The 19,793-nt window shown below is 42.7% G+C and overlaps 1 protein-coding gene across 2 annotated transcripts; it reads right to left on the reverse strand.

Annotated features, from left to right (window-relative positions):
• Positions 1 to 4,290: 4,290 nt before the first annotated feature.
• Positions 4,291 to 19,563, reverse strand: LOC141048682 (uncharacterized). 2 transcript variants are annotated; one of them, XM_073544515.1, is made up of 7 exons: positions 16,263 to 19,563; positions 16,065 to 16,126; positions 15,754 to 15,914; positions 14,226 to 14,252; positions 6,984 to 7,066; positions 5,949 to 6,034; positions 4,291 to 4,743 (listed from the first exon to the last, which is right to left on the reverse strand). In XM_073544515.1, the coding sequence occupies exons 1-6, from the start codon at positions 19,347 to 19,349 to the stop codon at positions 5,975 to 5,977; spliced, it is 3,480 nt and encodes a 1,159-aa protein (XP_073400616.1). In that variant the 5' UTR covers positions 19,350 to 19,563; the 3' UTR covers positions 4,291 to 4,743; positions 5,949 to 5,974. The 2 variants fall into 2 exon arrangements, with proteins under 2 accessions (XP_073400616.1, XP_073400617.1); XM_073544516.1 differs by lacking the exon at positions 14,226 to 14,252 and having other exon boundaries at positions 16,263 to 19,562.
• Positions 19,564 to 19,793: the final 230 nt, after the last annotated feature.

Here is a 19,793-nt window from a genome sequence, read left to right on the forward strand (position 1 = left end):
TCTCAGCTGTGCTGTGTCACAGCGGGACATGTTAACGTGGGACCCTGCTGTGCTGGGTCACAGCGGGGCATGTTAACGTGGGTCCCTGCTGGGCTGGGTCCCAGCAGGACATTGGTTGGGCAACACTCGGCTGGGTGTCCTCGAGCCGGTGTGGTGCGGCTGAGGGCATGTGGTGGAGCTGGTGTTGCAATCATGTACAATGGACTCTTCATTTACCCCCCCTCCTTTTGCTGGTGGTTATGTTTATGGAATATTTCTACGTTTATGGATAAAATGTTATTGCTTGTTTGGTGTTAATAAACGGGGCTGCTGTGTCCTTTTACATCCAATGTCACGCAGTCGTGTCTTATTTAAGTTAAGAAGGGGTAAGTGTGGGTTTTGGGATGGGTCATTACAGTGAAGCCGTCAGTCAGACTTTCCTAAGTCAAGGCAAGCCCGGACGCCTGCCCCAAAGGGGCTACAGGGAGAGTGCACATGACTAAGGAGGGATGCTAGGCCTGAAGGTTAGTGAAGGGTTAAGGTGTAGTGCTTTTGTGTTTGTGGGGAAGGTGTGGGGTGGAGCTATGGGGCTTATGGTGCAAAGTGAGTTGACAGGGAGTGGTCAGTTGTGGGATGGAGCTATGGGGCTTATGGTGCAATGTGAGTTGGCAGGGAGTGGTCAGTTGTGGGATGGATATATAGGGCAGAACTGTGGGGGGATGGTCATTCCTTACCTTGCAGACGTCCGGAATCGTCCCGCCCTCCCGCCCTAATTTTAGGATCTTCTGGAGATCGACATGGTGAAGAGAAGAAGAGGTTTGACGTTGTCGCAGCAGTCGGCGGAAAGGAGGGGGGTATTTGAAGTCGGTGGATTGCACAAAGAGCGGGGGGGTGAACCCAGTGCAGGAGCGGGTTACCCCTGGTGGTGCAATGGTATACTTGGTTAAGGTGGGTCCCAGCTGTGCTGGGTCACAGCGGGGCATGTTAACGTGGGTCCCTGCTGGGCTGGGTCCCAGCAGGACATTGGTTGGGCAACACTCGGCTGGGTGTCCTCGAGCCGGTGTGGTGCGGCTGAGGGCATGTGGTGGAGCTGGTGTTGCAATCATGTACAATGGACTCTTCATTTACCCCCCCTCCTTTTGCTGGTGGTTATGTTTATGGAATATTTCTACGTTTATGGATAAAATGTTATTGCTTGTTTGGTGTTAATAAACGGGGCTGCTGTGGCCTTTTACATCCAATGTCACGCAGTCGTGTCTTGTTTAAGTTAAGAAGGGGTAAGTGTGGATTTTGGGATGGGTCATTACAGTGAAGCCGTCAGTCAGACTTTCCTAAGTCAAGCATTTCAAGGTCCTGCAGTGGCCTAGCCAGTCTCCAGAGCTGAACCCAATAGAAAATCTTTGGAGGGAGCTGAAACTCAATGTTGCCCAGCGACAGCCCCGAAACCTGAAAGATCTGGAGAAGATCTGTATGGAGGAGGGGGCCAAAATCCCTGCTGCACTGTGTGCGACCATGGTCAAGAGCCACAGGAAACATTTGACCTCTGTTATTGCAAACAAAGGTTTCTGTATCAAATATTAAGTTCTGGTTTTCTATTGTAACAAATACTTATTTCAAATAATAAAATGCAATTTCATTATTTAAAAATCATACAATGTGATTTTCTGTGTTTTTTTTAAATTTCTAGATTCTGTCTTTCACATTTGAAGTGTACCTACGATAAAAAATTACAGACCTCTCCAGTCTTGTAGGTGAGAAAACTTGCAAAACCGTCAGGGTATCAAATACTATTTCCCCCACTATTTCTATATTATTATTTTTATTTTTTTCATAAAGAGCATTAAAAATGTCATTGTTAATTCACATTTACGTCATTTGAAATATGGTAAGGTTTCATTTCTAGAGGTTAGGACCATTCCGAATAGGGTCACCGTGGATGCGGTGGGATGGCTTTTTTCGTTTCGTTTTTTTAATCAAAATTTTGTTAATTCAGTACCCTATGTTATTTTCATGCGCTCTTGCTTTCTATTTATTAACAGCAGGGTATTTGCTCACGCTGTTTTTATCTTAGGCTTTGTCTGTTTAGTGGCCAGTGTGAACATGCGCCTACATGTTGCATGCATACCAACTTATATTCCAGTTCCTTTCTTTAGGTTTTAGTCATTTTAGAGAATGAAAATAAGTCTCTGACTTATATTTTACCCTTAGTGTATATGCTTATAGGCATCATTTTTGATGCAGAAGAATATTTAGGAGAAAGCCAGAGGTGTTTTTCCTAGCGTCTTTTATGATATTTTTTGGACGTCTTTTGCCGCCGGCTTCTGTGTTTTCCTGTCCATATAACATTATGCATGTCACTTTATTTAACTTCTTTACATTTTTTTATGTTTTTTTTAATCCGCTTTTTCAGATGGGTTCCCGGCAGAATCTGCATCAAAAAGACTTTATGTGCACATACCCTAAAAGGAGCATTTCTGGGAGTAGCTTCTGTTTGAAAAATTCATCATCGATCCGTCATAAATCTCCATGTAAACGTAACCTGATAGTGCCACTCATTCCCCTTTTAGTAGTAGTGCTGCTGTGACTGACCGTTCCATTTAGGGAGACCCCAGCTTGGATTTCGGAGTTACCTAAGTGTCACCTGCAAAAACCCCTGCAAAAATGACCATAATGCACAGCAATGTAAACACAACATTGCTATGCACATGTTCCATCTTTTGCTACTTATTTTAGCCGCTTCAGGGTTTGGTAATGTGTTCATAGTTTAAATCTTAGAAAAAAGATGCAACAAGGCCGCCAGCAATTTCCTGAAGTGGCTTCGCTTAGGGAAACCTCGGCAGATATGCTGTCAGAAATAAGATGCTGTGTGCACATGCGCTAATACATGTGAATTTATGACACTTTGTAATCAATCCGGTGAATTAAAAGTGCCGTCTTGTATCAGTTTGTTAATTTTTTCCTGTCTATTGGATTTCTGTATTTGTTCACAAATCTCCTCAGTCTCCCCAATGACTGTCTAGTCTGAAACATTACATTCAATACAGGGAGAGGCTTTTGCAGCCACAGCTTTCCCCTTCCTCGGTGTCTGAGAGCGCATGCTGTGAGAGGGGAGAGGGAGCAGCTAAAGGAGACATCTCATTGACTCATAGCACTCAGCACAGCTTGGATATCTCACCAAGAGCCGTCAACTCAGCAGGCTTTGTATCAGAAGTAATATGCAGAAAACAGAAGGAAAAAAAAAAGGGTTTGTCCTTTGAAAACATGTTATTATGAGAGTCGGGCCGAATCCATTCACAAAACCCACTGCAGTCTACGGTGCTGCCCGAATAAGCCGAGCACAGCGCTCAGATGCTCCATAGGAAATGAATGGAGTGCAATTTGAACTTGCGTACTACATCTCCATTGTAAGTGAGATAAAAGTGCCTGTTTGTACCAATCGGTGCAGGTCCCAACTACTCCTCTGACTCTCCCATCTTTCCCCCCTCTGCGTCTGAGCTCTGTCATGTCTCAGCACAGAGGGCGTGATTATGTCACTACAGTGCGCCCTCTGTGCTGAGTAGTGTAGAGGGTCAAAAGATGCTAAGGAAACCTAGTGGGGAGAGGTATTTGTTTATTTTTTATGTATAAAGCAGTATAGGAGGCACATTATACTGAATGGAGCAATATATGGGACCCATTATACCGTATGGAGAACTATGTGGTGCCCATAATACTGTATGGTAGACTATGTGGTATCTATGATAGTGTATGCGAACTATAGGGGCCCATTATACTTTATGGAGCACTATATGGGGCACATTATACTGTATTATATAGGACCTGTTATACTGTATGGAGGACTATATGGGACACATTATATTCTATGGTGCACTATATAGGACCCATTTTACTGTATGGATGACTTTGTGAATATTGTATGGGGGACTGTGGTGCCCATAATACTGTATGGAGGACTGTGTGGTACCTATAATACTGTATGGAGGACAATAAGGACTATATAGGTGGAAAATGACTTTGTATGGACTGTAAAGCTGTGAGATATGCTGTTCTGTGGCCCCACCAAATATTAAGGTTTTTTGTTTGTTTTTTTTATGGGGGGGGGGGGGGGGGCGGCAAATAAAACTTCTGCTCTGAGGCCCCATGATTTCTATGTATACTCCTGGTTAAAATACCAACCCTTGGACAGGTGTGGTGCTGTGTCTACATGAAAGTATGCACTTATGCCGCACTCGGCTTTCCTGACCTGTATTGACCAGCCCCATAGGCATATATGAGTGTCTTGTATCAGGAGAGCCACCACTTGTCCACACACTGAGGTCCGTACTCAAACCGTGAATGTTGAAGTTGGGGAGACCAGTCTTAAAATGTGTTTTTATTGTCAGCTAAATAATTTTCACATATATTTTATGTTTCAGTGCCTCATCATTTTTAATATCTCTGCTTGCGGCAGCCAGTAAGAGAACATTCCTGCTTTCGTTCTGAAGTTTAACTATTAATCAGGATCCTGCATGAGGTTTATTATGACAATTACATATTTTTTTTCAATAGTTTATTAAAAAATAATATATCTTACAGCCTTTATTTTTAGTCAAACATTGACATAAAATGCAATATAAATATGTTGTGTATAAAAAAAAAAGCATCCAAACGGCAAATCTGGTTCTGTGGACATCTAGAGTTGGAGGCAGAGGACGTGCAGCGGCGTATACGGTACGTCAGCTCAGAGGGCGGTCTTCCCCAGGGATTAGTTGGGAATCATAGCAACTAGAACCCAAACAAATAATAAAAAGTAAAAAATATATATATTATCAGTGATGTCACGCATTCTTGATTACAGTGTATACTAATACCCCATAACTAGCGCAAAACCTCCACCAGTTATACCTGTTATGTACACAATAATGATAGTTATAACTTAATATAAAGGTAAACTTAAAAGGATTGATTAGTACCATACTATTAGTGCGCTACCCGTGGGATAGGTCATCAATATGCAATCGGTGGAAGAGGAGCTGTGTCAGTAATCCCACTTATGTCTATACATATATGTGGCTCATCTCTGGACAGTCAGTGTGGGAGTAGGAGCAATACAGCAGGGCTGACAGTGCTATGGGAAGAAGAGACCTCATAAAAGGGTTTGTAATGTGACACAGCTAAACTCATCTGTGCTGCTCCTACCTCCACATGGACCTTATCTGAAAGGTGTGAGTCATCAGTGCTCTAATATCCAAACAATTTCTAATCATGCAGGAGGTGAGACCAGGAGATCAGAGCTGTATCCTTACATCTCATACACCGAGAAACCTAAGCTATGATGGGGGCGTGTTCTTTTTTCAGCTGTGGTTGTTGCCTGCTTATGATTGGGCAACTCGTACAGGGAGAAGTACATGCCTCCAGTGGAAAAATATCTGATAACTTTTGTTGAGTCTAAGTGAGTGTTAAATAAGTAGGTGCAAAATACTTTCATAGCTAATATTTCTGCAACGGACAGGTGAAATGTAAAAAAAAGAAAAAAGAGTTTTACTTCACTTTGCAGCCACCATTACATTCCATATCCATGTCTAAATGAAAAATTTGGTGAAAGGTCCTCTTTAATTATATTTGTTTTTTTTTTTAGTTTTAAAAAATATTTATTAATTTATTTTTACTTTATTATTTAGTCCTTGTAGAGCATGTGAATCTACAATCTACGAGCATTTGATCACTTGTACCATATACTGCAATGCTACAGTGTTGCAGAATATAATAATAATCATGATCTCTTGGGCTTCCTAAGCGTACACAGATGGCGGTGATGGGGACTACCAGCTGCTCTAGCAATTCATTGTAGTTGTAATAGGACAACCCCTTGGGGGTTTTTGTTTGTTTTTAGATAATAACGGATGTCCCCTTTAAAAATGAAGAAATTTTCCTGAGGCAAGTTGTACCCTCCTGTCACTTGTCTCTCTACTAACATTTTTTTTACTCACCATTCCTCCAGCTGTCTGTGATCTCTTCACACGTTCAAGTCCCCACTGATATTCATTATGGAGTTGAAAAAGTTGCTATGCGAAGCCTGTAGGATGGAGGGAGGGAACAGTATGTCACCAAAGAAAGTAGTGAAAATCCTGTACCGAGGAAATTTTCACCCAATACTAAATTTTGGAACCATCTCCCTTGGCAGTTGGACTTCCTCTAACTGTTGGAGAATATTTGGTAGTATAGTTTGTGTAACAATTAGAGGAATACTGCATGAGTGATTCGAGTGAAAAAAAAAAGCTGTGTAAACCAGCAGGGAATGCCTGCGTCGCAGCTAGCTGGAAGTGGGGGTTAGCAGCACTCGCTATATTTGGTGCTCTAACCAAGGACCTTAGAGAGAGGGCCACGAAAGAGAATAGAAGAAAGTTCAAGCCTCTGCTTCAAGGGAGACCAACCTACATGTAGTCAAAAGAAACAGAATTGCCACCATGGAGGTGAACAATGGGACTTGTTCCTGTGAGTGAAGAGTGCATCAGCCAACAGAATAATTGGCCTCCCATGAGGGACGAAGAAGTAGCCACACGTTGTTTGTTGCGCCTGCTCTGTCTCCTGTGTACTCTGAATTAATTCTGCCATCCTCTTGTTGAGAAATAATTTCTTCCACCAAGGAATATTGTGCTCAATATCTAACGGAGCACAACAACACCCAACCACATAAGCCTTTAGAATAGATTTCCTAGAGCCTGGAAACCCTGCTTTGAACAACGCAGGCAGAAATATTAAAATAATTGCTGCCACTCAGTGGTGTTGCAGCTGTTTGACCCTCCAAAGGCAAAGAATGGTAGTAACCTGGCAATGCAGAAAATGTAGGACCGGAAATGCAGCAGCTGGGTCCCCGGACGGATTGACCACAGGTGGATCATCCCTAATGCAACTACGGTATATTAGTGCAGTAAAACTTACAATTTAAGACTGCTTTTGCAATTTTTTTTTTTTTTTATAAATATGTTCATTGTTGGGTTTATGTACTGTAATAAGATACGCACCAAGCAGATGACTGCAGGGATGAGGACCAAGGCTGCCACCATCAAGCCAATAAGTACACTGGCGTACACAGGGATCGCCCCAACTATAACACAAAACAAAAAGTTTATTAGCAAAGTTGTGCAGGATATGATGTACTTACTAAAGGGGTGTGACAGGTACTGGCGCTCGGGGGCCCATTGGTTCTCCTTACATCTCGGTCCTAAGTCCTCCATTTCTTCTAAGGGAAGTACTCTCCTGTACTTCTAAAACTGGAGCAGCAGTGCACATGCTTTACCACTGCTCCAAAGAAGCTTCTCACAGTGGAGTACGGACCCTTGTTTTAGTGATCGGGGGGAGGTACAGTAAACATCCCTGATGATCAATACGGTAATGTGCAATTTCACTCTCTGCTCTTTTATGGTAAAAACATAACATTCTTTGCACGGTGTAAGGCAGCAGTAGTACCGTACGCATTGAAGAGGCAGTGACCCACAAAGTTCAAACTCAAAAGTCCCTTTAATGTGTTTCCTCACAGCATTAAAGTCCAATTCACACAAGTGCAAATAATATTAGTGTTCAGTTCACACCAGTCAATAGCACTTCATAGTACACGGCTTTGTATCACAGTTCCTACTAAACATGCCGGACTTCGCCTTGTCCAGGTTCCATGGGCGACCACGCCGTGCCAATGTCTCTCACTTACAGCCTCCTTTAGTCTGCAGTCACAACACACGCTAGTCCATCTCTGACTACTTCCCGTGGGTGTCCTGCATCGCTGTATCACAGTCTCTCCTCACAGCCATACACAGACCTTGACGTGCTCCTGTCTGCAGCTGTGACACATGCCAGTCCTTCCTTCAGGCACAGGACAGTCTACCTCCGGGCACAAGACCTGTTCACATCCATGACCAGTCATCGTGTACGGCAACACCACTGTGTACGCTGTGGGTTGCCAGGCCTCTCTGTGGCCCTGACACACCTGAGACTCTCTAAGCACTCACCCTTTCCTGCAGGGTTTTTAACATAGCAACCTAAGGCTTCCAGACACATGGAAAACCTGGGTCCGGATTGGAACAGACTGCAACACTATCATACTGCATCCAGAGCAGGTTTTCCGTACCTCTGCCTTGGACACTTACATGTCCAAGACTAAGGCTACTTTCACACTTGCGTTTTTTTTGCGCTGCGTGCGCAGTGCAAACGCACATAAAAAGTGAATCATGCGTTTGTATGCTTTCTTTGTGTTTTTGCGCATGTTTGTTTTTTAACCCCTTCACCCCCAAGGGTGGTTTGCACGTTCATGACCGGGCCAATTTTTACAATTCTGACCACTGTACCTTTATGAGGTCATAACTCTGGAACGCTTCCATGGATCCCGGTGATTCTGACATTGTTTTATCGTGACATATTGTACTTCATGTTAGTGGTAAAATTTCATTCAAATAACTTGCGTTTATTTGTGAGAAAAATGGAAATTTGGCGAAAATTTTGAAAATTTCGCAATTTTCCAACTTTGAATTTTTATGCCCTTAAATCACAGATATATGGCACCCAAAAAACTTGATAACTAACATTTCCCATATGTTTACTTTACATCAGCACAATTTTGTAACCAAAATTTTTTTTTGTTAGGAAGTTATAAGGGTTAAAAGTTGACCAGCGATTTCTCATTTTTACAACACCATTTTATTTTTACGGACCACATCACATTTGAAGCCACTTTGAGGGGTCTATATGATAGATAATACCCAAAAGTGACACCATTCTAAAAACTGCACCCCTTAAGGTGCTCAAAACCACATTCAAGAAGTTTATTAACCCTTTAGGTGCGTCACAGGAATTTTTTTGAATATTTAAAAAAAAATGAACATCTAACTTTTTTTCACAAAAAAAATACTTCAGGTTCAATTTTTTTTATTTTACCAAGGGTAACAGGAGAAATTGGACTGCAAAAGTTATTGTGCAATTTGTTCTGAGTACGCTGATACCTGATATGTGGGGGGGAGCAACTGTTTCGGCGCATGGCAGAGCTCAGAATGGAAGGAGCGCCGTTTGACTTTTTCAATGCAAAATTGTCTGGAATTCAGATCGGACGCCATGTCACGTTTGGAGAGTCCCTGATGTACCTAAACAGTGGAAACCCCCTACAAGTGACCCCATTTTGGAAACTAGACCCCCAAAGGAACTTATCTAGATATGTGGTGAGAACTTTGAACCCACAAGGGCTTTACAGAAGTTTATAACGGACAGCGGTACAATTAAAAAATCATATTTTTTCCACAAAAATGATCTTTTCACCCCAATTTTTATTTTCCCAAGGGTAACAAGACCCTAAAAGTTATTGTGCAATTTGTCCTGAGTACGCTGATACCCCACATGTGGGGGTAAACCACTATTTGGGCGCATGGCAGAGCTCGGAAGGGAAGCAGCGCCATTTGACGTTTTTGGCTGGAATTGAGATCGGATATCATGTCGCGATTGGAAAACCCCTGATGTACCAAAACAGTGGAAACTGTTGTGAGTTCATTTTCCCCTTCGTCACTGAGGTCTGGTGAACTCCCTATTCTGGTAAAGGAAGGTAATGAGCCTGATTATCAGGCACCTGAGTCTGAGGATGACTGGCTGAGTGGAGTCACGGACTGGATATAAGGCTGTCGACGCCCTTCTGCCCTGCGGGTGATTTCTCTGTGGACTTCTAGGACACCAGTCTGATTCCTGCTCCTCTAAAGCTAAGTTTTCTGTTTTGCCTGTTAGCTTTTTGTTTTGTTTTTTGTTTTCCTTGCTTTTCAGTATTCTGCCATTCCCTGCTAGGGGGGAGCTGAATCTCCTTTTGCCTGTAGCTCTGTCTTCAGTATATTCCTGAGTACTGACATAGCTTTTTGAAGCCTAGCGTCTTCAGGGCCTTTTTTTACTGTCAGTCTGTTGGCTCTTATTTTCATAGGGTTTTTCACGGATTGCAGACAGCAGCCTTCCTGTCCTTTTCTATCTAGTTAGCTTGGGCCCCTCTTTGCTCTGTCTATCTTTCTGTCTGTGTTAGTATTTTCATCTTGCTTCACCGTCATTATATGTTGGGGGCTGCCTATTGCTTTGGGGTCTGCTCTGGGGCAGTTTAGATTTCCCCTTTCTTTCTTTAGGCCTATTTAATTCTCCGGCTGTGATCGAGGGGTCTAGGGCATCGTAGGAACCCCCCACGGCTACTGCTAGTTGTGTTGACAGGTTCAGGGGTCTGCAATCCGATAGCTGCCAACTTCTCTGGTTTTCTGGACTTAGCTAGCATTTCTGTTTTTGCCTCCTACGGTGACTCATTCATAACAGGAAACCCCACACAAATGACACCATTTTGGAAACTAGACCCCCTAAGGAACTTATCTAGATGTGTGGTGAGAACTTTGAACCCCCAAGGGCTTCACAGAAGTTTATAACATAAAGCCGTACAATTAAAAAATCATATTTTTTCCACAAAAATGATCGTTTCACCCTCAATTCTTATTTTTCCAAGGGTAACAGGACCCTAAAAGTTATTGTGCAATTTGTCCTGAGTACGCTGATACCCCACATGTGGGGGTAAACCACTATTTGGGCGCATGGCAGAGCTCGGAAGGGAAGCAGCGCCATTTGACGTTTTTGGCTGGAATTGAGATCGGACACCATGTCGCGATTGGAAAACCCCTGATGTACCAAAACAGTGGAAACCCCCCACAAATGACACCATTTTGGAAACTAGACCCCCTAAGGAACTTATCTAGATGTGTGGTGAGAACTTTGAACCCCCAAGGGCTTCACAGAAGTTTATAACATAAAGCCGTACAATTAAAAAATCATATTTTTTCCACAAAAAATGATCTTTTCACCCTCAATTCTTATGTTTCCAAGGGTAACAGGACCCTAAAAGTTATTGTGCAATTTGTCCTGAGTACGCTGATACCCCACATGTGGGGGTAAACCACTATTTGGGCGCATGGCAGAGCTCGGAAGGGAAGCAGCGCCATTAGACGTTTTTGGCTGGAATTGAGATCGGACACCATGTCGCGATTGGAAAACCCCTGATGTACCTAAACAGTGGAAACCCCCCACAAATGACCCCATTTTGAAAACTAGACCCCCTAAGGAACTTATCTAGATGTGTGGTGAGCACTTTGAACCCCCAAGGGCTTCACAGAAGTTTATAATGCCCGGGCATGAAAATAAAAAAATCGTATTTTTTTCCACAAACATGATCAATTAGTCCCCAAATTTTTCATTTTCTCAAGGGTAACAGGAGAAATTGGACCCCAAAAGTTGTTGTCCAATTTGTCATGAGTACGCTGACACCCCATATGTGGGAGAAAACTACTGTATGGACACACGTCGGGGCTCAGAAGGGAAGCAGTGACGTTTTGGAATGCAGACTTTGATGGAATGGTCTGCGGGTGTCATGTGCGTTTGGAGACCCCTGATGTACCTAAACTATTGAAACTCCCCACAAGTGACCCCATATTGGACACTAGACCCCCCACGGAACTTATCTAGATGTGTGGTGAGCACTTTAAACTCCCAAGTGCTTCACAGAAGTTTATAACGCTCGGACGTGAAAATAAAAAAATCATTTTTTTCCACAAAAATGATATTTTTGCCCCCAATTTTTTATTTTCCTAAGGGTAACAGGAGAAATTGAACCCCAAAAATTGTTTTGCAATTTGTCCTGAGTAGGCTGATACCCTACATGTGGGGATAAAACACTGTTTGGGCGCATGTCAGAGCTTGGAAGGGAAGGAGCACCATTTGACTTTTTCAACTCAGAATTGGCTGGAATTGAAATCAGACGCCATGTTGCATTTGGAGAGCCCCTGATGTGCCCAAACAGTGGAAACCCCCAATTCTAACTCCAACCCGAACCCCAACACACCCCTAACCCTAATCTCAGCCCTAACCCTAGCCCTAACCCTAACCCTAATGGAAAAATGGAAATAAATACATTTTTTTTATTTTATTATTTTTCCCTAACTAAGGGGGTGATAACGGGGGGGTTTGATTTACTATTTATGGCGGTTTTTATTTTTGGCAGCTGTCGCACGCTAAAAGACGCTTTTTATTGTAAAAATAGTTTTTGCATCACCACATATTGAGAGCTATAATTTTTCCGTATTTTGACCCACTGAGTCATGTGAGGTCTTATTTTTTGCGGGACGAGTTGACGTTTTTATTGGTACCATTTTCGGGCACGTGACATTTTTTGATCGCTTTTTATTCCGATTTTTGGGACGCAGAATGAACAAAAACCAGCGTTTCATGAATTTCTTTTGGGGGGGGGGTGCGTTTACACCGTTCCGCGTGCTGTAAAATTGATAAAGCGGTTTTATTCTTCGGTTCAGTACGGTTACAGCGATACCTCATTTAGGTCTTTTTTTATGTTTTGTTGGTTTTATGCAATGAAATCTATTTTATATAAAAAATAATTATTTTTGCATCGCTTTATTCTGCGAGCTATAACTTTTTTATTTTTTCGCTGATGATGCTGTGTGGTGGCTCGTTTTTTGCGGGACAAGATGACGTTTTCAGCGGTACCATGGATATTTATATGCGTGTTTTTGATCGCGTGTTATTATACTTTTTGTTTGGCGATATGATAATAAATCATTATTTTTTGCTTCGTTTTTTATTTTTATTTTTTAAGGGGTTCGCTAAAGGGGTTAACTAATGGGACAGTTTTATAGGGCGGGTCGTTACGGACGCGGCGATACCTAATATGTGTACTTTTATTGTTTTGTTTTTTTTATTTTCAAAAAATGGATTTATTTGGGGGAATATTTTTTTTTTTTGTAATTTATTTGTTGATTTTTTTTAAATTATTTTAACACTTTTTTTTATTTTTTTTTTACTTTATTAAATAGTCCCAGGTGGGACAGCACTGTCCTGTGACAGATCGCTGATCTGTCACATCACAGATCACTGTGACAGGTCAGCAATCTGTCACAGGCAGTGCACAAGGCTTCCTCATGCCTGCGCTTTGCAGGCACTGAGGAAGCCAGCTTCCTGCAGGCCCCCCAAAGGCCCCCGTTGCCATCTTGGATTCGGGGGCCTGCAGGAAAGGAGCCCCCGGCAGCAGCGCTGCACATTGCGCTGCCGTGGGGGGCTCAGGGAAGCACGGAGGGAGCCCCCTCCCTGCCGATGCTTCCCTTTAACCCCCGGTACACCGCGATCATGTTTGATCGCGGAGTGCAAGGGGTTAACGTGTCGGGGGCGGTCCGTGACCGCCCCTGACACATTGTGCCGGGTGTCAGCTGTGATATCAGCTGACACCCGGCCGCGATCAGCGGCGCTCACCTAGTGGGCGCCGCTGTTCGCGGTAGACGTACTATCCCGTCCATGGGCATAGGGGCCCGGGTCCCATGGACGGGATAGTACGTCGGATGTCAGGAAGGGGTTAAAAAAACGCATACTTTTTTTGCGCTGACGTGCGCTCCCATAGACTATAATGTGTTTTTGGGTGAATTTTGTGTGCCCGGGCGCACACTACAAAAAAACGCATGTGCATACAAACGCATACAAACGCATGTCTATGCGCACCCATGTTAAGCATAGGAAAAAAAAACGCATGCGTTTTTTGTGCAAAAACACAGTGCAAAAAAACGCAAGTGTGAAACCAGCCTTATACTTACTTTGATTATCAGTCTGCATTGCAGTCACAGCTACGCCCGTGACTGCCATGCACACCTATGGCCTTCATACACCTCCGTGCATATCCTGGGGAGACTACACAGCGACCCCTACCTGTGACATCAGTCACTACTTCACCCTTGCAAACCCAGCTACGCCTGTGACCGCAATGCATTCCCATAGCCTCAATACGCCTCAGTGTGTATCCTGGGGAGAACATACAGCGCCCCCTAGCTGTAACAGGGGTCACTGCCTCACAACGGTGATTCAGCATATTTGGAGTCTCCAGTGCTGCTCCAGTCCTCTTCGGGGGTCACCTGACAACTATTTTGACATGCCAACGTACACTATGCTCTAAAAGTCACTTTTACAATATAAGTCTATGGAGTGTCCGATCAAAGCTTCATACTCTTACATTGTAAAAGCAATTTCCGCCAAGTCGGATTAATCATCACGTGATCTTGAAGAGGACCAGAGAGGTGCTGGAAACCCGAGAAGATGGTGATTGGCGAGAATGTTACGGGGCTGACACTACATATCCATTCACACAGGATTAGGGAATAGAAAGTTTGTGGGGCGCTTCTTTAAAGACTGTAAGGAGACACTAGTGAAAGGTCTGGCCGTACCTGCTGTGGCTGCTGTTGTCAGTGTTTCTGTAGGTGTAGAAGCGAAAGGAAAAAAAACAGAGTTTTATTACCAGGCTGTTGGTTTCCATAGATTGCCATCTATATACCCATAGCCATATACTGGATGTTGAGGTCACTTTTACATTGTTAAAGAGCTTAAAGGGGCTGGATACAGGAGACCTCAGAGCATCGTACACATCTTTTTAGGGCAATTGGAAGCTTTTGATTACTTTCAATTCACAGTGAATCAATTCCCTTGCAAATTGAATCACCCAGATAAATTCTCAATACTGGCACATAAAATGTATAAAGATTTGCTCATCACTACAAATGTATATGGATATTACACATATAGAGAGGGATAAAATAGGTGTATGAACAGACTTCTAGAAACAGGAAACCTGCTCTTACTTACAGTATGTATCTTACCATAGAGTTACTGTATCTATTGGCTTCATGTAGATGGTTATTGTGATGTGTATATTATCATCCAGCCTCAGCAGTGCCCTCTTTTAAAGGGAACCGACACCTAAAAATAACACTATTAACCTGTATATATGAGGTTAATCTGCAGGTTAATAGCGCTGTGAACCTGCCCGGCGCCAGCACTTAAACCCCCATTGCCGGGAGGAAATGATGTTTATTATTCCCGGCAGTGTTCCGCTCTCAGTCACGGAGTCTGCGCCGGCACGGTTTCCGTCACCGCTCGGTGTATATAAAGCAGCGGATGTAACAACGCTCCCGGCACTGACTGACAGCTGGGTCTAATGCTGAGCTGCGTCCTTGTGTACAAAACTATATTATGGACACAAGGACCGCTGACCTGAAAAATGTTATTACCTGCAGAGGAGGAGAAGTCATCAATGAAACAGTAGTGGACGGCTTCTTTAATTTTTGTCTCTTTGTTGTCAATAAGGATTGTTTTAATATTTCATTTTTGGTCCTGTGCTGGGTTCTTCTAGATGTTATTTCCAGCTGACCTATTGACTAGTCCATAATTTATGCTATTACCCTCTCTTGTAGGTTTTAATAGACTACATGGCGGAAGGTTTACTACTCCTCTAGTGATAATCTCCTGATAAAACAGTGATATTCTCAAAACTACAGCAAGCAGCCCGGTAAGTGATACGTCACTGCCTCTACATCATGCTGCTCTCAGATTAGGTGACAAAAACCTGGTGACGGATTCCCTTTAACCTTGAATACATGTAGAATTAAAATAAAAAATACTGTAGATAAAGACATCAAATACAGTATATACAAATACATAGCTAACAACAAATTCAGTATTTACAAATAAATAACAAATTCAATCTAAAATAAATAAAAAAATCATAAACAGAAAAATGAAGAAATGATCTGTTATAAAGATGAAACTAACTAATACAAAAAAATGCAAACATTCAACAACCAAACAACACACACGGCCACATGTAAATATCCATAATTGTTGAAACTAACAAATCTAAAAATCAAAAATAGAAATTAGAATAGGAGCTCAGGAATGATTCAACCCCTGATATCTCACCTGCAGAGGAGGTGTTGTCAGGAAGAAACAACTGCAGATCTTCCATCATTTCTGCATTCTTTTTTACCGCCTCTAAAAATGTAGTCTGCAGCTCGTCACTAGAAGGCGCCACTGAGCTATTTGGAAACACAGCTATATTTTCTGTCTTCACCGAGCCTTTGCTGGGGGAGAGAGACAACTTTTGTCACTGATTACTCATATACTCGCCTTCCTAAGATCACTCATTCACTGATAGTAAATCAGCAAAACCCAAACTGGTGACCCGATAACCAAGACCCAAAAAATGACCATTGTTATCATTCATAACTTACCTGAATCCAGTTATTTCCACTGATTGACAGGAAGGATAAATTATTCTTATCGCCATGAATACCTGTAAGTAAGATATAACGGAAGATATCAGTAATATCAGACCACAGAATGCAGAATGTCAGCCATAAATCATAGATGGTATTCTGCCCCTGATTTAGCTTTGTGATATAAAAGTGCAATAATAGTTGTAGACTCACCAGCTCTTCAAGCCTTTTCCTTAGCTCGATATAATAGGGATCAGTTGCATTTAAAAGTCTTTCATCAAACTTCATATTCATAATTGTGAAGGAGAACCCTACATAAGTTAGGGAGGGAGTCTCACCAGTTACAGGAGCAGCAGTGGTGATTCCTGGAGTTATGGGAGCCGCAGATGTTTTTAGTGTTCCTGTAGTTATCTGGGGAGCATTTGTCAGTGTTCCTTTTGTGATAGGCGTAGCAGTTGTCTGTGTGTCTCTAGTCATAGGAGAAGATGATGCCACTATTTCTCTAGGTATGGCAAAAGCAGCGGAGAGTTTATGTGTATTTTGTGGATCAGCAGTTATCATCGTCCCTGTAGACATAGGAGCAGCAGATGTCTGTGTCTCTGGAGTTATAGGAGCCGCAGTTGACAGTCTTTCTGTAATTCCTTGACCTGCAATTAATGTCAGCGTTTCTGCAGTTGTAGAAGTAACAGTTGTCAGTGTTTGTATAGATATAGGATCAGATGTTGTTGATGTTTCTGTAGTTATAGGATAAATTGATGTTGTTAGTGGTCCTGTACTTATGGGAGCAGCAGTTGTCAACGTTTCTGTAGATATGGGAGCAGCAGTTGTCACGGTGTCTTTATTTATGGGAATAGCAGTTGTAACAGTTTTTGTAGTTGTTGCAGCACTATGTGTCAGTGTTTCTGAAGTAATGGGTGTAACAGTTGTCACTGTTTCTCTAGTTATAGGAGTAGCAGTTGTCTGTGTGTCTCTAGTCATAGGAGAAGATGATGCCACTATTTCTCTAGGTATGGAAAAAGCAGCGGAGAGTTTATGTGTATTTTGTGGACCCAAAGTTGTCAGCGTCCCTGTAGATATAGGACCGGCAGTTGTCATTGTCTCTGTAGATCTAATAGCCGCAGTTGTTACTGTTTCTGTAGATACAGGAGCAGCAGTTGTCAGTGTTTCTCTAGTTTTAGGAATGGTTGTCAGCATCCCTGTAGACATAGGAGCAGCAGATGTCAGTGTCTCTGTAGTTATAGGAGCCGCAGTTGTTAGTCTTTCTGTAATTCCTTGACCTGCAATTAATGTCAGTGTTTCTGCAGTTGTAGATGCAACAGTTGTCAGTGTTTGTTGAGATATAGGATCAGATGTTGATGTTTCTGTACTTATAGGATAAATTGTTGTTATTGCTCCTGTATTTATGGGAGCAGCAGTTGTCACTGTTTCTGTAGATGTGGGAGGAGCAGTTGTCACTGTTTCTGTAGTTGTGGGATCAGCAGTTGTCAGTGTTTCTGTAGTTGTGGGATCAGCAGTTGTCACTGTTCCTGTAGTTGTGGGAGCAGCAGTTGTCACTGTTTCCGTAATTGTGGGAGCAGAAGTTGTCACTGTTTGTGTAGTTGTGGGAGCAGCAGTTGTCACTGTTTGTGTAGTTGTGGGAGCAGCAGTTGTCACTGTTTCTGTAGTTGTGGGATCAGCAGTTGTCACTGTTTCTGTAGTTGTGGGATCAGCAGTTGTCACTGTTTCTGTAATTGTGGGAGCAGCAGTTGTCACTGTTCCTGTGGTTGTGGGAGCAGCAATTGTCACTGTTTCCGTAATTGTGGGAGCAGAAGTTGTCACTGTTTGTGTAGTTGTGGGAGCAGCAGTTGTCACTGTTTCTGTAGTTGTGGGAGCAGAAGTTGTCACTGTTTCTGTAGTTGTGGGAGCAGCAGTTGTCACTGTTCCTGTGGTTGTGGGAGCAGCAGTTGTCACTGTTTCCGTAATTGTGGGATCAGCAGTTGTCACCGTTTCTGTAGGTTTGATACCAGCACTTGCCATTGCTTTTGTACTTACGGGAGCTGCAGTTGTGGGAGCAGCAGTTGTCAGTGTTTCTGTAGTTGTGGGATCAGCAGTTGTCAGTGTTTCTGTAGTTGTGGGAGCAGCAGTTGTCACTGTTTCTGTAGTTATGGAAGCAGCAGTTGTCAGTGTTTCTGTATTTGTGGGAGCAGCAGTTGTCACTGTTTCTGTAGTTATGGAAGCAGCAGTTGTCAGTGTTTCTGTATTTGTGGGAGCAGCAGTTGTCACTGTTTCTGTAGTTCTGGGAGCAGCAGTTATCACTGTTTCTGTATTTGTGGAAGCAGCAGTTTTCAGTGTTTCTGTAGTATCATGAGCAGTAGTTGTCATTGCTTCTGTTTTTAGTGGAATAGCTGTTTTCACTACTTCTGTAGTTAATGCAGTAGCAGTTGTCAGTTTTTCTGTAATAATGGGATTAGTGGTTGTCAGTGTTTCTACAGTTATTGGAGCAGCACTTGTCACTATTTCTGGAGTTATTGGAGCCACTGTTTTCACTGTTTCTGCAGTTATTTGGACCATAGTATTCTCACTTTTTCTAGTTATTAGAGCAGCATTTGTCATTGTTTCTGTAGTTATGGGAACAGCATTTGTCCTTGTTTCTGTAGTTATGGCAGTAGAAATTGTCATTGTTTTTCCAGTTCTTAAAGCAGCAGTTGTTCCTGCTTCTTCAGTTATGGGAGCTGCTGTTGTCACAGCTTTTTTATTATTATTATGAGCAGCAGTTGTGACTGGTTCTACAGTTATGGGAGCAATAGTTGGCACTGCTTCTTTAATTATGGGAACAGCAACTTTCCCTGTTCTTGTTGGTATGGAAACAGCAGTTGCCATTGTTTCTGTTGTATTGAGAGCAGCAGCAGATAACACTGGTTCTGTCATGTTGGGAGCAGCAGTTGTCAATATTTCCGCACCTATAGGAACAGCTGTTTTCACTACTTCTGTAGTTATTATAGTTGCAGATGTTGTCACTGCTTCTGTAGTTATGGCAGCAGCAGTTTTCACTGTTTCTTTTGTTACGGGAGCAACAGTTGTCACTGTATCTGTAGTTATGGGTGCAGCATTTGTCACTGTTTCTGTAGTTATAGGTGCAGCAGTTGTCAATGCTTCCGTACTTATGGGAGCAGCAATTTTCAGTTTTTCTGTAGTCGTCACTGTTTCTTTTATGGGAGCCGAGGTTGTTATTATTTCTGTAGTCATGTGAGCAGTAGTTGTCACTGTTTCTGACAATATGGGAGTAACTGTTTCTTTAGTTGTAGGAGCAGCAGTGGTCATTGTTTTTCCAGTAATTGAAGTGCCAGTTATCACTGTTTTTGAACTTATGGGAGCCGCAGTTTTCACAGTTGCTCTACTTGTTGGCGCTGCAGTTGTTACGTTTCTAATTGTTACAGGAGCAGCAGTTATCACTGTTTCTGCAGTTGTGGGAGCAGCAGTTGTCAGTGTTTCTATAGTTGTGGGAGCAGCAGTTGTCACTGTTTCTGTAGTTGTGGGAGCAGCAGTTGTCACTGTTTCTGTAGTTGTGGGAGCAGCAGTTGTCCCTGTTTCTGTAGTTGTGGGAGCAGCAGTTGTAACGGTTTCTGTAGTTGTGGGATCAGCAGTTGTCACTGTTTCTGTAGTTGTGGGAGCAGCAGTTGTCCCTGTTTCTGTAGTTGTGGGATCAGCCGTTGTCACTATTTCTGTAATTGTGGGATCAGCAGTTGTCACTGTTTCTGTAGTTGT

This window comes from Dendrobates tinctorius, unplaced genomic scaffold, assembly GCF_039654945.1.
Source record: "Dendrobates tinctorius isolate UK_male_01 unplaced genomic scaffold, ASM3965494v1 ptg000138l, whole genome shotgun sequence".
Taxonomy (NCBI): Eukaryota; Metazoa; Chordata; class Amphibia; order Anura; family Dendrobatidae; genus Dendrobates; species Dendrobates tinctorius.

Coding starts and splice junctions, on each gene's coding strand:
- LOC141048682 (XM_073544515.1), bottom strand. CDS start 19,349: ATGACCACTGCTGCTCCTACAACTAAAGAAACAGTTACTCCCATATTG. Junction 7,067..14,225: donor GACAACAGCAGCCACAGCAG/GTACGGCCAGAC, acceptor TTTGTGTTATAG/TTGGGGCGATCCCTGTGTAC. Junction 6,035..6,983: donor TCCCTGCAGTCATCTGCTTG/GTGCGTATCTTA, acceptor TCCATCCTACAG/GCTTCGCATAGCAACTTTTT.